At 46.4% G+C, this 19,742-nt stretch overlaps 1 protein-coding gene across 21 annotated transcripts in view; it reads left to right on the top strand.

Annotated features, from left to right (window-relative positions):
- TMEM164 (transmembrane protein 164) overlaps positions 1–19,742 on the top strand; it is a 182,587-nt gene that overhangs the window by 136,585 nt on the left and 26,260 nt on the right. For 19 of the 21 annotated variants that reach the window (XM_060408068.1, XM_042242060.2, XM_042242063.2 and 16 more), the window contains one exon: positions 12,444–12,522. The exons of 1 other annotated variant lie outside the window; for it this stretch is intronic. In XM_060408068.1, coding sequence (XP_060264051.1) covers positions 12,444–12,522 — 79 coding nt within the window. Of the gene's footprint in view, positions 1–12,443; positions 19,056–19,742 lie in introns of those variants that run through there. One more of the 21 variants, XM_060408066.1, reaches the window with a different exon arrangement.

Raw genomic sequence — 19,742 nt, 5'->3', positions numbered from 1 at the left:
TCACTCTTGTCATCTCTTGTTTGACCACTTCCAATTTTCCTTGATTCATGGGCCTGACATTCCAGGTTCCTATGCAGTATTGCTCTTTACAGCATCAGACCTTGCTTCTATCACCAGTCACATCCACAGCTGGGTATTGTTTTTGCTTTGGCTCCATCCCTTCATTCTTTCGAGAGTTATTTCTCCACTGATCTCCAGTAGCATATTGGGCACCTACTGACCTGGGGAGTTCCTCTTCCAGTATCCTATCATTTTGCCTTTTCATACTGTTCATGGGGTTCTCAAGGCAAGAATACTGAAGTGGTTTGCCATTCCCTTCTCCAGTGGACCACATTCTGTCAGACCTCTCCACCATGACCCGCCTGTCTTGGGTGGCCCCACGGGCATGGCTTAGTTTCATTAAGTTAGACAAGGCTGTGGGCCTAGTGTGATTAGATTGACTGGTTTTCTGTGATTATGGTTTCAGTGTGTCTGCCCTCTGATGCCCTCTTGCAACACCTACCGTCTTAGTTGGGTTTCTCTTACCTTGGACATGGTGTGTCTCTTCACGGCTGCTCCAGCAAAGCTCAGCCGCTGCTCCTTACCTTGGACAAGGGGTATCTTCTCACTGCCGCCCCTCCTGACCTTCAACATGGAATAGCTCCCAGTTCAAGTTTGAACACTAGTTACATCATTATCCTTATCAGTACACTTTCCTGGGAACTGCCTATCATTTCTGGGAGAAAATATTGTAAATTCACACCTGTCATTTGGAGGATAACCTACTGTAGTATTTCTCTAAGAGTAAGTTAAGCACTCCTGTATCCAGAATACCTTCGAGATCCTCACTGAAATATGAAATGTTGGGCCCCATCCCAGTGGGTCAAAAAGATTCTTTGTCTAAAAATGTGTGATGAAAATAAAGATTCTGCGCATCCTCTGTGTGTCAGATTAGCCAGGAGCTACTAGTTTATTACTTTCCAGTGCTCGTAGAAATCCTGGAAGCAGTCTCGGAGCCTGGGAAGAGATTGAGAACGGGAGAATGAAACAGGAGAGAAGTAGAAAGAGAAGTGAGCAGAGTCTGCTAATGACACGAGGTGGTCTAGCACCATCTCCTGGCCTCTTCTCAAGGCATGTGCCTCAAGGGGACATGTGACATTTGACTTCCCTTGCTTAAAAAGATTCCTGAACCTGACTCCAGCTTGTAGCAGAGGTGATGGGCCTCGTTAGGGGAACATGTTGGAAGCAACAGTGTGTGGAAGCCTGCCTTACAAATGGCTGCCTGGCCCACTGGTTGCTTTCAAGCAAGGGCCCCCAAGGAGTAGAAGGTTAACCAGATACTATGATTGTTTGGTTGAGGGCAGTGAGTACTGGGTACTGAGTGTCCAGCTGTTTTACTGGGCTAAGAGCCAAATCTCAGATGTGTTTATCCTTTCCTTTGCTCTAGTGCTAGTCTGGGGTTGGCCTTATTTCAAGCCATCTGATGCTCGAGTCCTTTGAAGGTGCTAAATTGAGCCAGATGGCATCACAGAGTGCTGGGGCAGATGAGGGCCTGGAAGTTTAGTACCCTTACTCTCGTCCCTCCCAATCTACATGGCTTACATTTTCTGTGTGGAATCTGTAACCCAAGGCAGAGGAGAATGAGGCCTTGCTCCTGTCAGTGGTGCTAAAGGCCCTCTTGGGGCCCCTTGTCACATACTCCGAGCAGGAAGGCCAGCCCTGGCACCGTCATTCTGCAGTTGTGCCTTGGCCTCTGTATACAAGCCGACTGTCTTTTGACTTGCAGCTGCCCTGGTTCCTTTGTAGACCCTTTGAACAATCTCTGTCATTAGCCTTTCTGCAGAGCTCTCTGGAGAGAGCCGTGCAAATATTTACTTTCCATCCTTGAGTAGAAAGTCAAATGACATGTTCAGGGCTGGACTTCTAAGTCCTGAAGTACCTTCTTGTGTACTGAATGCTACACTCCTTCGTCCACATGAAATTCGAGCTCTGGCTCAGTCTAAAGAAGTAGTAAATCTGGATTCGGGGACTTCGGAGCCCCCGGGGGTCTTGGATGGCTAGTGCCTGTATCGTGGTAGCTAGGTGTTGGGTCAGGTCTTCAGGCTTCATAGTAGACCCTATTTTTTTTCTATCAGGGGAACAGCCTGGTATAGACAACAGACAACAGTGGTTCAGATCATGCATTCTGGAGCCAAGTTGCCTGGGTTCACATTCTGGTTCAGCCTTGAGACCTTGGACAAGTCATTTAATGAAACCCCTATCCTTTTTCTTTTAGACAGAGCTTTGTAAAGAAATCATATTTATAATTCTCGATTCGTAGCAAATTTCAACATTGGTCCATACATGGCATGCTTTAATTTTATTCATAAGTACGTTTATTTATTCATGGAGAATATTATAAACAACTGTGAAACCAACCCAGGAACTTTGTTGTTGTTCAGTCGCTCAGTCATGTCCGGCTCTTTGCAGCCACCTGGACTACAGCACACCATGCTTCCCTGTCCTTCACCATCTCTCAGAGCATTCCCAAACTCATGTCCATTGAGTTGGTGATGCCATCCAACCATCTCATCCTCTGTCTTCCCCTTCTCCTCCTGCCTTCGATCTTTCCCAGGATCAGGGTCTTTTCTAATGAGTTGGCTCTTCGCGTCGGGTGACTAGGAACTTCAGCTTCAGCATCAGTCCTTCCAATGAATATTCAGGATTAATTTTCTTTAGGATTGATTCGTTTGATCTCCTTGCAGTCCACGGGACTCTCAAGAGTCTTTTCCAGCACCACAGTTCAAAAGTGTCAGTTCTTCAATGCTCAGCCTTCTTTATGGTCCACATCAGACCTTGAGTGTAAGATGGAATCCCACGTGCCTGGTAGGGCCATGGGTAGCTTGTCTGTACTAGGGGTGGGAGTTGGGTCACAAGGGAAGATAAATTGAGAACAAGGAACTTGTGAGGGGGTCTAGAACATATTCAGATACTCTAAGAGAGGGGGTTCCTAAACACTGAACATCCGTAATAGCTTAATGCAACCTCTTGGTTAAGGATTCCTGCAATAGAGAGATAAGACTATAACAGGAAAGTTCTCCCTGCCTACTCCCCAGAGGTAATTGCTGCTAAGAGGTACATTACTCTTTTGACCTTTTCTTTTTTTGACTTTTAAACTTATAGCTACATGATTAATAAATGAATACATAAAAATCCAACTATACAAATATCTAGAAACCAAGTCTAAGTCTCCCCTTCCCTGTGCCAGCCTGTCCTCCCCAGTCCTGTTCCCCTGCTGAGTTTGGTAAATATCATCCCAGTCCTTTTTGTATTCATTGACAGACATCTGAAAGTACAGAGACTGGAATTTCCCTGGCAGTCAGTGCAGGGATTAAGACTTTGCCAATCCAGTGCCCAGGGTGCAAGTTTGATTCCTACTCAGGGAGCCAAGATCCCACTTGCCTCACAGCCAAAAAAAACAGAATATAAAAAAACAGAAACAGTATTGTAACAGATTTAATAAAGAGTTTTTAAATGGTCCACATCAAAAAAAAAATCATAGAAGTACAAAAACTAATCAGCCCCTTCTACAAAAAGGATCATGCTTTGTTCAATAGATTGGCTCAGTTTTGCCTATAAATGGTTATACCTCCTTTTTTGTAAGTGGTTGCAGAGTTAGTCTTCCAGAGTACTTTTTTTTTTTTGATGATTTTTCTACCAGTGGACATTCAGTTAGCTTTTCTGTTATTAGATACTTCTTGTTATTACAAATAACGTTGCAGTGAACATCTTTATGTATATAGTTTTGTTTGTATATGTAAGTATTTGTTACTTTGCCATATGAGTTCATATAGATTTACCTTCTTTAAATTTACTTACTTTAAAAAAATTTCCCAACTTTTTATTATAAAAATTTTCAAACATCCTGAAGAGTTGAAACAGAAAAATATAATGAACAAAGACTATATACCCTCAAGCTAGATTCGACAGTTGCCAGTTTTCCTTATTCACTGTCTCTGGTTTTCTGTTTATGTTTGCTGAATCATTTCCCCCCAGATTGTGGACATTTTGACACTTCAGTTCTAAATTCTTCAGCCTGCAGCACTCAAGGAAAAAGACATTCTCTTGTATATCCACAATACCATAATCACATTCAACAAAATTATCAGCATTCTGTAATACTGCTTTATCTAATAATCTGTTTATATTCAAATTTTCCCAACTCATTCCAAGGATGTCTTTTTTTACTTTTCTTTTTAAAATCAGGATCAAGTTGATTTTCATGTTTGGTTTTGATTGTATATCTCGTCAGGTTTTGTTAATTTTACTTTTTGAAAGTCTAGGGACAGTTCCCCCCCACACACACCCTCTCCTTCATAACACTGACGTTTTGATGAGTCTGGGCCAGTCATTTTGCCAGAATGTTCCAGATTTGGATTTGTCTGAGTGTTTGTCAGGGCACCTTGTTGTTTTTCATAGCACATGGTATTCTGTTTTGTGAATGCATTGTGGTTGATTTTAGGTTGTGGGCATTCCTTTTGGGGCTCTTCTAACGAGTGGTATTTAGTCCCAAGGAATTTGCAGCACCAGTAGCCACAGTTGAAGTCTGTGGTCAGTTAATGAAGAGCGTTCCAAAGCCCAGCTTGGTTGGCCAGAACATTACCAAAGGCTTCAGCCTTTTCCCTTGAAGGCAGACTATTGTTTTAGTCTGTTCAGGCTCCTAAAAGAAAATGCCATGAACTGTGTGGTTTCTAAACCTCAGAAATTTCTCACAGTTCTGGAGGCTGGAAATCTGAGATCCAGGTACCAGCAGAGTCAAGTGGGGACCCTCTTCTGGGTCACAGGGTGGGAGGGGTAAGGGAGCTCTTGGCCTCTGATTTCATCATGACCTAATCTCCTAAAGGCTCCACCTCCTGATACCATCCCATCAGACATGAATTTGAGGGAGACACAGGCATTCAGACCATACAGTGATCCAGTTTGATCCCCTGATTTCTTTGGCGAGGCTGCAGTCTGGGGCTGAGTTGAGAGCAGGGTCCTCGCTTTGTAATCACCCATCCTCAGTCTGCACTTCATCAGCAGCCATGGATCCTTTGGTAACACAAGTTTCCAGCCAGGTAGTGGGACCCCCTGGGTCATGAGCCGCCTCCACTCCCAGCATGTCTTTCCCTCTTACAGCTGTTCTCACTTCAACTTGTCCTTCCCTCCTCATCTCCATGTGCTCTGGGTCCCACTTCCAGTACCTGTCACCATCCAGTGCCTCCTGCCCTTCTTGCTTCCTCATCTTGCATCTCCCCACTGGCTCCTTCCTTTCACCTATAACTATGTTCAGGTCTCTCCCAATTCTATTGATATTCCCCTGAAGTTATGACTTCTGTTTCTTGCCACCCATTCACCCTTGAAAGAATACCATGGACCAGGGGTCTGTAGAGTGGGCTGTATAAGGTGTTGTATTGGGGTGTGTAAAGAGAATATCAGCATTTCTATTGCCTTTTAGGATTTCATCCTTTTTTGTGTTTGCGTTTTACGTACGTGTATATCATTTGCCTTTCAATTCTTCTCATCCTCTCCAGCCTCCTTGAGATCCAGACCCACATTCCCACTGATTGATGAGCATTTCCACCAGGTTTTCCTACTGGGTTCACAAATTCAGCAAAGAACAAAGGTCTTACTTTGCTTTCTTATGCCTCTCCTCCTCCAACCTGCTTCCTTGTTGTAGTCCCCAGCTTAGAGAGAAGCCCCGACATCGCACCAGCCACTTAGGCCATCAGCCTGGGAGTTCTCTTTCACTTCTCCTCTTACTCCTGTGTACCCTCATCCATATCAGTTACTTAGTTCTGGTGATTCAACTTCCTTACCGTCTCTCAAACCTTCCCATCCTATGTTCTCTTGCTGTCTCTGCCTCCAAGTTCGATTTTTTTAAAAAATATTCATTTATTTGTCTGCATTGGGTCCTGTTTACGCCATGTGGGATCTTCGTTGCAGCACATGAACTCTCTAGTTGTGGGATGTGGGCTTCAGCAGTTGTGGCGCGTGGGCTTAGTCGCTCCGAGGTAGGTGGGATCTTAGTTCCCCCATCAGGGATAGAACCCATGTCCTGTGCATTGCACAGCAGATTCTTAACCACTGGACCACCAGGCAAGTCCCTCAAGCTTCATTTCGACATTGCTATTGCCAGCTGCTAACTGGTCTCCCTGCCTCTACCAATATCCCTTGCACATCATACAGGACCATCCCTTAACTTTTAAAGAAAAAAATCAGACCAAATCCAATGCTTGATCTGCAGTTCCCTCCATGCTATTCTGCTGTGCTGACCTTATCCCTTTGTCTGTGAGCTTTCTCAACTAGACTGTGAGTTCCTGTAGGATAGGGACTATGTCTTCATCGTGGCTGCATACCCAGAACTGGGCACATTACCTGCCACCTGGGAGTGTCTCAGTAAATGGTTGGCTTTTTTTTTTTTTCAATTGGTTGGCTGAGTGTAAGAATGGGACTGTCAGGGGTGAGAAGAAGAGAGCAGTGTTGAAATTTCTTTGAGAAATAAAGAAGTCTCCAGGAGAAAGTCACTGAACGGTGGGCCAAAAAATGGATTGAGCTGGCAAGCTAAAGTTATCCTAGCAGTCATCTGATGAAATAGTGATTTGTGGCTTAGGGCTGTGGGCTGGCCCAGGTTGGTCACCATCTCTTGCTGGAGGCTCTTGCCAGGGTGGAATAATGGGATGAAATGAGCTCTAACTTTTGACCCAGAGAGACCTGGCATTAGTCTTGTGAGCCGGAGTTGAGATCCTGGCTTCACCACTCACTGGCTGCATTGATGTTGAAGAGGAGGATGATAACAACAGCTAGCATTTATTGAGTGTATATATATCATATTCTAGCACTGGACCAGGAGCTCTCCATGCATTATTTCACCAAACTTTATCACAACTTGATGAGGTAGGTACTGTTGTCATTCCTGTTTTACAAGATTGTGATTGGCCCAAAGGTGCATAGAAACTAAATGATGAAGCTAGAATTTCAGTCTTTTTTAAAAGCATATTTTTATTTTGGCTCTGCCAGGTCTTAGTTATGGCATGTAGGATCTTTAGCTGTGGCATGTGGGATCTAGTTCCCTGAGCAGGGATTGAACCCAGGCCCTCTGCATTGGGAACATGGAGTCTTAGCCTCTGGACCACCAGGGAAGTCCTAGAATTTCAGTCTTAACAGCCTGACTCTAGGCTGGAAATACTCATTTGGGAGTCATCAGTATATAGATAAGTGTTTAGAACCAGGAACCTGGATAATGTTATCCAGTGAGTGAGAGTAGGGAGAAAAAAAGAGCCAAGGACGTGGTTCTGGGCTCCTTCAGTGTGTAGAGGAATTAGGAACATACAGGTCATTGGTAACCTCAGTCAAAGCAATTTCAGGGGAGTGGTGGGTGTGAAAATGTGATTGGAGTGGATGGAAGGATAATTCAGAGGAGGGGAAATGATGGCAGTGAGGAGACACAAGCCATTTGAGGAGTTTTGCTATCGACCGAAGCAGAGATATGGGGTGACAGCTGGAGGAGGCAGTGGGATCAAGGTTTTGTCTTGATTTTGTAGCTTGTTTGTTTTCTGATGGGAATGATCTAGTGAAAATGGGACAATCGCTGGTGTGTCCTTGAGTAGGCGAGAGGGGAAGGGATCTAGTCTGGGAACCCGGGACTAGCCTTAACCAGTAGCATGGCTGGTTCCTGCAGAGCAGTGGCAGAGGAGGCAGTGATGGGATGGTAGGGAGGAGGGTGATGTGAAGCTGGGAGCTTGTTGATGTTCTCTTCCAGCTGCTTCCTTTTCCCCAGTGAAATAGCCATGCCACTAGCTGAGAGGGTGGATGGGGAAAGGTTTGAGGAACGCAGAAGTTGTGAAAATAAGGGTAGGAATCATCCAGGAGAGATGAGAGTGCATGGACTTGGGAATATAATTGAATTATAAGGTTGCATTAAGGGTCCACTCAAAATTTGCAGTTATGAATTTTAAGAGTTAACAGCATAGCTTTATATTTTTCTCCAACCATGCTTACTTGCATAGCAGAGGAACGTGAAGGCAGAGAGTTCAGTTTAACCAGGAATATGGTTTTTCAAGGCAAGTAGGGAAAAGGGTTTAGAACATATGGAAGGGAGTGATGGGCAAATAAAGAGGTGAGGACATGAGCTTGTGAGGGCCAATAAAACAGTGGTAGGGTCAGTAGATGTAGGTCCCAGTGAAGCTGGCGGATGTGAGGGGGCGTGGAGTGAGTTGGGTAGACTGGTGGTGTTGGTTGCAGAGTGGAGTGCATGACAGTTTACGGAAGGGCCTCAGGTGTTGGCAGTGGTGGGTGTGACCATGGGAATAAAGAGCTGAGGTGAGATGGAGGTGAAAACTCGAGGGGAATGGAGGTCAAAGCATTACAGACTGGTGTTTGCTAAATATTGAAAACATAAAAATTTTGACAAAGGCAGATTGGAAAGCAGTAAGAAGAAAGGTCCCTAGGATGAGTACAGCAAGAACAGTAGAGGGTGGGAGAGTCTGATGACATGAGGTTCAGACCCAGGGAGTGGTTAGGAAGAAGGAAGAAAGAATGTTCTGGGAGCAGACAGGAGTCTTCTTGGCCCAGGGTTACAAGGCGACATGGGAGGGAAAGCACCCACCACTCGAGGGGGCTGTAGAGATAGCCATGTCCTTAGAGAAGGGGCCAGGTTTTTACCAAAGAAGGTGAAGGAACTGACTGCTCAGAAAAGAGTTTGAAGATAGAGGAGCTTTGCAAATGATAGTGGGTTCCAGAGGATAGAGGGGAAGGATTTCAAGCACCGGGGAGCAGTGGAAGGTGGTCTTGGATCTGGGAATTTGTGGGAAGCCATGTGGGGATTAGAGTTCATGCATTGGCTGGTGACCTGGGAGTACTGGACTTCTTATGGTGGCAAAAGTAACCAGGGACATAGGGCACACTGGGACGGGCTGTAGGGCACACAGGGTGTGGGTCGTCTCCACAGCAGAGTGTGGGTGTGTGACTGTCAGGGTGGAAGGTCAGGAGGAAGAAGGCCCCAGATCTCCATGGATGGAGCCCATGCACTTCATGCTTCAGGCAATTTGACTTGAGAAGCCTGGAGAACTTTACCTGTCTGCTCTTTTAATTCTTAAAAAAAGGAAAAAAAAGGTGTTGACTTGGACATGAGAAGGACGTTACAACCTATGTAGCTGAAAATGTTTTTATTGCCTTTGGCTTTCAACTGCAATGATAGGACATTTTGTCTAAAGCCCTGGGAATCCCCCCACTGAAAAGGACATGTACAGCTGATATGTACATTAGAGTGGAGCTCCAGATGTCCATTCTAGAGGGCAGAGATGAATTAGCCGAATAGAACTTCTGGGGGAAGTATGACATTTCAGAGAAAATGTTTATCAAATGGGGAAAACAGAAAGGGAAGCCTCCATGACAGAGTTCCTGGGCTCAGGTTCAGTGCTCTGTAAAGCAAGCTGCCTTTTTTCTGCTCAATTGCTGTATGTCCTTTATCCTCATCGCTGCCCTGCCTCTTCTTCTTTGGATGTTATTTAACCTTTCTGTGCTTTAGTTTCCTTATCTGTGTGATGGGGATGACTACAGTCCCTGCTTCACAGGAACCTTACAATAATCAAGTGAGATAACACATGTTAAGCATTTAACACAGGGCATGGCACACAAGTACTTTCTAAATATTCTTTGTTATTAAAGGACCACTAGTAGCTAGCTTCCTGCTTGCCTTCAGCTCTCTGCTTCCTGCCACTTTATGGTTTTCTTATGTTGCTCTCCTCTTTCATCCCCTTCCGTTCCTCTCCCTGGCCTTGGCTGTCAGTGGTGCCCACACCTAGTTGAACACTCTCTGTGGCCTTCTGAGGTAGAGAACTCTTGGAATAGGAGGAGAAACAGGCAGGAAAGACACTGTTGATGGGGGCAGTCTCCTGGGCAGCCCAGATGAGATCTGTGACTGACGTGTCTCCAGAGCTCCAGTGGGAGCTGGGAGCTCTGTTTTGGAGGCCAAGCTTAGCCACTGTGTGATGTGGAGCCTGTTGCCACATGGGGCAGAGCAGGCCATGAGGGTAGGGATCCTGTGAACAGGGAGGGACGGCCTAGTCCCCAGGTGAAGGACAATTGCTGATCCTGCTGCTCCTAATGCGCTTCTGTTGCCTCCCCGCTTGTTACCAGGGTTTCCTTTCCACTGCGCATCTCCACTCTGCACCCCTGTTGCCCCTGCGCATCTCCCTCGTGCTGTGTATGTCCCAGGTGTTAGCATTTTTTGTGGGAGGGAAGGAGCAGGGTGTGGGGTAGCAGAGTCTATAAGCTAAGACTGGAAACTTAGAGCCAGCCCACCTGGGTTTAAATCTGGGCTGCATCAGCAAATAGTTGTGTGCCCTTGGGTAAGTTCTCTTAACTTCTCTGTGCCTCAGTTTCTCATCTGTAAAATGGAGCTAATGGGAGCAGCGCAGGTGAATTAATAGGTGAACTGATAGTGAACAAATTGCTTAATGGTTCCTGGCACACAATAGGGACTCTACAAATATTTGTTCTAGTAAAATTGTTCAAAAATTTATTTTTACAACACTCTCATTTCAATTTTACCAGTGCCAGAAGTAGGGTAGAGAGGTTAACTGACTTGCCCAAGGCCATGGAGCTATTATTAAGCGGCAGAATCAAATCGAGAACAGGGCTTTGACCGACTCCAGAGTCTGTGCTTGCGGCCGCAGCGCTGACCTGCCTCCCTGGACGTGCAGGTGGGGAGTCTGCTTTCCAGAAGAGGTGTGAGGGAGGGGAAGTCAGGGGGCCCCACGAGTCCAGGTGGGTAAATAACGCTTGAGTCTGGGAGTTCAGCAGGGGTGCTGCCTGGAGACCTGGGACCAGGAGCTGCTGGCCCTCTGCCCGGTTTTCTGCTCCCTGCAGTGGGCGAGCAGCCTGCAGTCCCAGACCCCATTTTGGGAAGAGCTCTAGTCCTTTAGATACCTGAAGATGTGGCTTAACAGCCAGAGAGTTGAGCCTTCCTGAAACTTTTGCCTGCTCTCTGTGGGACTGCAATCAAGTCAGTTAATTTATTAATAGTAGGGTGATCCCAGACCACATTGCTCTGAGGGACCCCGTGGACCTCTCAGGCATCCAAAGTTAGCTCCTGCTGGTGGTGCTCACTCACTGTAAAACCCCACGACCCTATTCTACAGACCCACTGGGAACCTTGTTTCTTTTTCTGGGATTTTACATTTCCTTGAGTACAAAATAATCATCTGGGTCAGTGGGAAATTTTCCTTCTGCATGAGTTTTATTTTCAGTAGCCAGAGCAGGGTCCACAGTCCTCCCAGCTCCCAGTGTTGGAGCTCTGCCATCTTTTGGTTTCACTCCTTGGCACAAGGCCTTGGGTTCCTGGGCGTGGGGAGCCCAGAATTGGGCCCTCTCATGAGCTCACAGGCTTGGTTCTGTGCTCGCTCGTAGGGAGGCAGCTGATCGTTGCATTGGGTGTCCTTGTTTCCTTGGGCTTCCCCTTGGTGGGGGGTGTGTGTATCTGTGTGTCTGTGTGTGTAGGGCTGTGTAAGCCCTGGAGGCCAGGCCTCTCGCCAGCGGCTGCAGTTCTTTTCCCGGAATTAAGTTAGACTGCACAGCTGTTTCCACTCTCCAGCCGCTGCCAAGCGCTGAAGCACGGTCCCCGTGCCAGGTTGAAAGCGCACTCCACTTTGGTAATTTAGAGCTTCCATTTTGAGCGAAATGGGAAGCAGGAGTGAATGAATGAGCATGTTGGTTGGAAGGAGGGTGGGGATACTCTTTTTTGGCAAGCCATGCCAGAATTGGCCCAGCTGCTTAGTCTTTGCCCAAAATTAGGGCTAACCCTGGACTGACCCCAAGTATCCAGTGGAGAAACTCTTTATTCTTGGATCGCGACTTAACCAGACTTGGCAATCAGTACCTTTAAATCTGGAAACTGGGAATAATAAATCCTACCCTGTATGTTCTTCTTGTCTAATGAGACATAAACTTTTAAGTAGTCCACCAGCTACTCAGTAGGAGCAGGAAGTGATGTAAGGCTGTGTTTCTTCAAGTATATTCTGCAGAACACTAAGTGCTTTTTTTTAAACAAATGCACTAGCTAACCAAGTTTAGGAAATGCCAAACAAACAATGTTAAGCAGTCGTCTTACTTTCAGGTCCTTAATCTACCACTGACCTACACGGTGAATTTCCAAGGGAGGAGGAGATAGATTGTGTTTAACCTTTCTTAAATTTTTAACCACACTGTCTGAGTGGAGCATTTTTCAAGTACTATCTCTACAAAATGCACTTTGGAAGACTAGCCTAGGTCATAGGTATAGTCATTTCATTGTTTCTTCTCTAATTGTGAAGGGAGTTGAACTGGTTAAAGTGTGTGGGCTTGCTAAGCTGTGGGTCCTTGAGAGGAGGGCAGGCATTCAGCTCGAGAATCTCTTAGAATGAGTGCTTCCTGCTCTGAAACGCCTCTCCCTCCTGTCCTTGCAGCTCCCCTTTGAATTGGAGATTTACTACATTCAGCATGTTATGCTCTACGTGGTGCCCATCTACCTGCTCTGGAAAGGAGGTAAGGCCAGCAAACCCCATCCCTGTGCCAGCTCCACACCTACCTTCTCTTCTTCTGTTGAGGGGGGGCAGTCACAACCTCTTGGGTGTCTTATCAGAAACCTGAGGTGCTCCCTGACTGAGTCTCTGCAGTATGTTTCATGCCAGACACCAGGCAGTGGGAAAATGGGCACAGCTGAGGCCTGCACAGAGCCTGGTGGTTTCTCATCCTTTGTGTGCGTGAGCTCAGGGCCACTGACAGCCCGTCACGGGGCCGAGGCCTCAGGCTGTTTGTCCGTGGTGGCCTTGGGCTTGCATGGACAGAGTGTGCCCACACTCTGTCACTCACTTCTGCTCTTGCCTTCTCCCTGCCTCAGCGTGCAGCAGAGGGTAGAGGGACCTTGTGCTTTTGCTCATTATATGCATCCTGTCTGAACCAGAAAAGATACTGAAAGGGGCAAGATGTCCAGGAATTTGGGATTATGGGATTAAGGGAAAAGGCTAGTGAAGGAGCAGCCATCTTCATGTAAAACAGACCATGGAAACCTTCATTTGATCAAAGGGAGAGACCACCGACCTGGTCAAGAGGCTGATCTGTTTGTGACCTCACAGTGTAGTTCAGTTCAGTTGCTCAGTCGTGTCCGACTCTTTGCGACCCCATGAATCACAGCACGCCAGGCCTCCCTGTCCATCACCAACTCCCGGAGTTCACTCAGACTCACGTCCATTGAGTCAGTGATGCCATCCAGCCATCTCATCCTCTGTTGTCCCCTTCTCCTCCTGCCCCCAATCCCTCCCAGCGTCAAAATCTTTTCCAATGAGTCAACTCTTTGCATGAGGTGGCCAAAGTACTGGAGTTTCAGCTTTAGCATCATTCCTTCCAAAGAAATCCCAGGGTTGATCTCCTTCAGAATGGACTGGTTGGATCTCCTTGCAGTCCAAGGGACTCTCAAGAGTCTTCTCCAACACCACAGTTCAAAAGCATCAATTCTTCGGCGCTCAGCTTTCTTCACAGTCCAACTCTCACATCCATACGTGACTACTGGAAAAACCATAGCCTCACAACGACCCTTAAATGATCCACCTCCTTCTGTTGGGTTAGACTAAAGGAAAGGAGAGTTCACTCATTCTACACTAGTTGTGAGACCCGCCCTCCGCCCCCCCCGCCCCGGCCCTTCTTAATGTTCTGACCTTCCTGAAAGGCCCCATACCTGGAAGTCAACCTCTTCTAGTCTGAGCCACCAGCCTCTCTATCTTGGTTCCTGGGACTTTGCTGGGAGACTAACCTCACCCAGGGCAGCAGGGGTTTCATTTCTATCTCATTAAAAATTCCATGAAGCCACATGGACCCTAAAGCCTTCTGGGAGATGGTTTGGAAGTTGTGCTTCCTCTAACTCAGAAATTCTAGCAAATTTTTAAGAACTCCCAGCACGAGGGAGCCTTAAGTACCCATCAACTGGGGGTCATGTAGGAGGATGGAAACTGTTGCTCTCCATGGAGTCTTCTAGCTCTGTTCTTTGAGGCTGCTTTTTACCTGTGCTGCCACATGGGGGCTCACATTGTCAAAGAGCACTTCTTTTTAATTTGCTCTAAACACATCCTTTTTCCTGACTGAGCTTTAAGAGAAGTCTGACTTTCCATATCCAGGTGACCTATGCCATTTCTCAGGAAAGAGCTTCCTAATAATATTTAAGTCTCAGAGGTACAATCATTCTGAAGGGAACCGGACAGGAAGCTGTCCCAGGCCTCCAGACCCCCACCACTCATGGTTCCTGAGGTGTGGGATGCAAGTTTTGACCAAATGTGCACGGATATTAGTTAAAACTATTTGTATTCTGAGGCATTATAAAAGTCTGCTGGTTGGCTGAGTCAGAGTGGTCTGATAGCAGCCTTTACCTCCCCCATCTCTTCAAAAAATCCCATCTGGGAAGCTACACTTTCTAGAAGTGACTGACTCCACTGTAGCCTTCTATTGAATCTATAGCTGCACTGTTTGGGGGAACCAAGCTAAGAAAGGGATTCCAATTTATACACACACACTCTGTTAGATCCAATTTGTGCGTTCACCCACTGTCCCTGAGTCTTTCCCTTCTCCTCTGGTGCCTGGCCTTGAAAAGAGGCTGTAATAATAGTAACAGTAATAACAACCACAGTATAACCATCAATGCCTGCTTTTCATTCAGTGTTTTCTGTGTGCAAGATGCTGTGCTAGGCATGTTTTGTGTAAAACATAAAAGCAATGTATGTATCTTTGTTAGAAAATAGTTTATTGGTCTTTTTTAAGCCATAATGCTCCTGCACACTTAATAGACTGCAGTATCAGTTCAGTTCAGTCGCTCAGTCATGTCTGACTCTTTGCGACCCCATGGACTACAGCTCGCCAGGCCTCCCTGGCCATCACCAACTCCCAGAGTTTACTCAAATTCATGTCCATTGAGTCAGTGATGCCATCTACCCATCTCATCCTCTGTCGTCCCCTTCTCCTCCTGCCTTCAATCTTTCCCAGCATCAGGGTCTTTTCCAGTGAGTCAGTTCTTCTCATCAGGTGGCCAAAATATTGGAGTTTCAGCCAAAATATTGGAGTTTCAGCTTCAGCATCAATCCTTCCAATGAATATTCAGGACTGATTTCCTTTGGGATGGACTGGTTGGATCTCCTTGCAGTCCAAGGGACTCTCAAGAGTCTTCTCCAACACCACAGTTCCAAAGCATCAATTCTTTGGCGCTCAGCTTTCTTTATAGTCCAACTTTCACATCCATACATGAATGACTACTGGAAAAACCATAGCCTTGACTAGACGGACCTTTGTTGGCAAAGTAATGTCTCTGCTTTTTAATATGCTGTCTAGGTTGGTCATAAGTTTCCTTCCAAGGAGTAAGCGTCTTTTAATTTCATGGCTGCTGTAACCATCTGCAGTGATTTTGGAGCCCCAAAAAATAAAGTCTGTCACTGTTTCCATTGTTTCCCCATCTATTTGCCATGAAGTGATGGGACCAGATGCCATGATCTTAGTTTTCTGAATGTTAAGTTTTAAGCCAACTTTTTCACTCTCTTCTTTCACTTTGAACAAGAGGTTCTTTAGTTCTTCAGTAGAGTATAAACGTAACCTTGATATGTGCTGAGAAACCAAAAAATCCATCTCACTTGCCTTATGGCGATGGTCTTGAACCGGACCTGCAGTAACTCCGAGGTATGCCTGTGCTTGTTCAACACCTACTGTGTGCAGAGGATTTGTGCCAGGGAATCAGAGACGAACCAGACAGGCCCAGTCCTTTCACAAGGAGTGCCTGTTTGAGAGGATAGATACAACTGAGAGTGTCATAGGGTTTCTGAAGCCTTTCTACCTTCCCTGCTTTATCATTTCTGGGTTCTTGTGTTCTCAGCTTCCTTTCTGGCTCTTTGCTGCCATCTGCTGTTCACTTGGGGGAAATCATGAGCATTTGGGGAAATCTGGGTTTCCTGATGTTGTTTCACCTTAGGATGAGCCTGATGTCGGCCTTCCAGAGGGAACATGGAACTGGAGTGAACAGGGGAAAGAGGATTTCCTGAAAATCAAAAAGCTGAGAGTTTGGGTCTTCTCTTCCCTAATAGAATTCTTGTAATTTTGTAGAAATAAGTGTTTGAGAAGTTTTTACCCAAGGCCAGACTAGGTCTCCTCTCCAGTACTCCCCATGCTAAGGAGCCCTGTGTCCCTGAAAGGGAAGGTCCTGCTTAATGGGAATCTCTCTCTCCTCATTGCTACAGCCATTTGGCACCTTCGTAGTAAACATGGCCTCTCCTGTCCACGCTGCACTTTTCTTCCTCCTTCCTCCAGCCACACTCTTTGTTTCTGTTTCCTTTCCTGTTAGCTCTGAAATGTGGACCTACATGTTTTATAACCCCAGCCTCAGCTCTTCACAAAACACAGAGTCCTCCCATCTCTTGCCTGAAACCCTCTAACTGCGGCTGTTGTATCTGCCCAGCCCCATATGCCACCCATCTCTCCACTGTCTCTTCCAGACCGTTTTTTCGTCTCTGCCTTATGTGTGGGTGCTTTTTTCTTTACCACCCTCCTTACCCCTTTCTTTGATTTCCACCACCATTTGAACCTCTTGGTCACTTTCCCTGCATTCCTAGGTACCTTTGGCCCATGGCACTCTCACTATTTTCAATACAGCTCTAGCCAGCATCCTGAGAACCTTCTGGTGAGGACTGCTCATCCCACCCCCAGCTTCTCAGTGTGTGAGCTTATTAATTATAGTGACTTCTGTTCCCCTTTCAGGACCTTGCTTTCCGCTAAAACTCTTCCGAGATCATAAGCATTATGTCCTTTTCTTTGACCTAAATCTGTGCTTCTTCCAACCTCTCCTTTTCTCCAAATCAGCTGTACCGCCATGACAAGTTACTGGAACTTTCCCTTTACCAGTTCCTGAGCATGTCTCACTCCCTTGTGCCTTGCACTCAGGTTAGTGTCCAATCCCAGTGCTGACTGCTAGTCTTGTGAGTAAACTTCTCAACTCTTTCAGGTTTGGGCCAGTGAAATCCCATGATCTCTCTTATTGTCAGCACCATCACTCACTCCCTCTGTGTCTCTACACTCTGCCCTCAGAGATCTTGTGACAAAGCTTGGCCTCCCACTCCAAACTTCCTGTCCAGTCTATTCAAACTTCCAATCCTTTCCACTCTCAGTAGATATTCTCCCAACAAATGACTGGGGAAATAAGAGATTTTCGAGTGGGAATTCCCTCAGCCACTTCCCTCCACGCTGCCCACACCCATCCTTACGTTCCTCCCTCCGATCTTGGAGGGAGCGGTATTCCTCCTGCTCGTGGCTGTGGCCGGTCACACCCGGCTGTTGTTCCATTGCATCCCTTCCGCCTCCTCTGGAACCTCTAGCCCTCAATTGGTCACGTGTTCATCAGTGCTTGGATTTTCAGTATACTAAAGTCTTCGCTAGTCTAAAAAACTTTAACTCCACACAACTATATCTTTTATCCTCCCCTCACATCATAAAGTAGTCCAAACAATATTTCCCAAGTTTCAGTTCTTAGGACATAACATTTTTTGTCTTATCCATGTATTCGCCTCTATTATTATGTACGTGATATTAAACCTACTAATTTTTTTCCTAAGATATATTTGTTTTTAAGAGAAGCTTGTGAAATCCTGGATTCAGTACACTGATTATCTATTTTAGTACACCTCTTAAGATTTTCTTTATTTTTGGCTGTGCCTGGGCTTTCGCTAGTTGCCGTGTGCAGGCTGCGAATTGAGGTGGCTTCTCTTGTTGCGGAACACAGGCTCTAGGGCGCACAGGCTTCAGTGCTTGCCGCTCGTGGGCTCTTGATTGCAGGCTGAGTAGTTGCAGCGCATAGGCTTAGTTGCCCCACGGCGTGCGGAATCTTCCCAAACCAGGGACTGACACCATGTCCCCTGCATTGGCAGCTGGATTCTTAACCACTGGACCACCAGGGAAGTCCTATTTTAATACACTTTAAATATATCACTTTTAAGTTAAATGTTTATCTATTTACCACTTGAAATCATGTCATGAATAGGACATAACTTTGAGTGACACTTGTTTACATCTGATGAGCCTTCCTCTCAGTTACTTTCATTCATCAGAACATCACCATCAGACGTCTACCTCACGGCCCACCTCTTTATGGGAAGAGCTCTTCTAAAGATTTCCAACAACTATGTGACCAAATGTGGTGACCGTCTCATAGGCTTTATCCTGCCTGCCCTCTGCTACACTGGACGTTGTTGACCACTCCCTTTTGGAATATTCTACTCTCAGGGCTTCCAATATCCACCCCCCACTCCATCCCCATCTCGCCATCCGTGCCTTCCCAAGTCTCTTGCAGTCCTCTGTCCTCTGAGATGTTGATTTCCCCAGAGTTCTGTTCTGGGCTCACCTCTTGCTCTGCTAGTCCTGTTGTGGTCTCACGTGCTTACACAATTTAGCTACCAGCCCGTGCTGTGATGGCCATGAGGTCACCTTCGGCAGCCCTTAATCTTTTTTTTTTTTTTTTTTAGTTTTTTATTTTTTAAATTTTAAAATCTTTAATTCTTACATGCATTCCCAAACATGAACCCCCCTCCCACCTCCCTCCCCAAAACATCTTTCTGGGTCATCCCCATGCACCAACCCCAAGCATGCTGCATCCTGCGTCATACATAGACTGGCGATTCAATTCACATGATAGTATACATGTTAGAATGTCATTCTCCCAAATCATCCCACCCTCTGCCCTTAATCTTAGGAGATTCCTTTTCACATAGTTCACTCCAGCGTGTCTTCCTGAATGTGTCAAGCGCACCGCAGCTTGGCCTACCTGCGTGCACTCATCTTGCCGTCAGCCCTGCTTCTCGCCCTGTGGTTTTTGACAGATGGCACCACTCAGTCACTCCAGCTAGAAGCAGGGAATCATCTCTACCCCCGCATCTGTTTCATCCATGCATCCAACACATATGTCTTCCTCCATTTGGACTGCCACAAGCAAATACTACTGACTGGGTAGCTTACAAACAAGAGAAACTTACTGCTCACAGTTCTGGAGGCTGGGAAGTCTGAGATAAAGTCACCAGTGTGCTCACCTTCTTGTGAGGCCCCTCTTCCTGGTTCACAGCTGGCCCCTTCTTTTTGTGGCCTCACATGGTGGATGGGACGAGTGATCCTTTTGGTGTATCTTTTATAAAAGAAGGGGCCGGCTATGAGCCAGGAAGAGGGGCCTCACAAGAAGGCGACCATGCTGGTGATTTTTATCTCAGACTTCCCAGGCTCCACCCTCATGGCTTAAGCACCTCCCAAAGGCCCCAGCCCCCAATACCTTCACGTTGGGGGGTTGGAATTTTACCACATGAATTTTCGGTGACACAGACATTCAAACCATAGCAGCATATTTATACGTGCCTTTGGGGCTTCCCTGGTGGCTCAGAGGTTAAAGCGTCTGCCTCCAGTGCGGGAGACCTGGGTTCGATCCCTGGGTCTGGAAGATCCCCTGGAGAAGGAAATGGCAATCCACTCCAGTATTCTTGCCTGGAGAATTCCATGGATGGAGAAGCCTAGTAGGTTACAGTCCACGGGGTCGCAAAGAGTCGGACACGACTGAGCGACTTCACCTCACCTCACCTCACCTCTTTCTAACAAGGCTCTATGCTGGCCATTGGGATGCCCTGATGAGTGAAAATCAGACCCCATCCCACCCCTCCTCTCATAGAATTCATAATGTTGTGGGAGGAGCCAGGTGTGAATTGAAT

The sequence above is a fragment of the Ovis aries genome, chromosome X, assembly GCF_016772045.2.
Source record: "Ovis aries strain OAR_USU_Benz2616 breed Rambouillet chromosome X, ARS-UI_Ramb_v3.0, whole genome shotgun sequence".
NCBI classification, from domain to species: domain Eukaryota; kingdom Metazoa; phylum Chordata; class Mammalia; order Artiodactyla; family Bovidae; genus Ovis; species Ovis aries.
The sequence above is the reverse complement of the archived record's forward strand: the minus strand, read 5'-3'. Positions and strand labels throughout refer to the sequence as shown.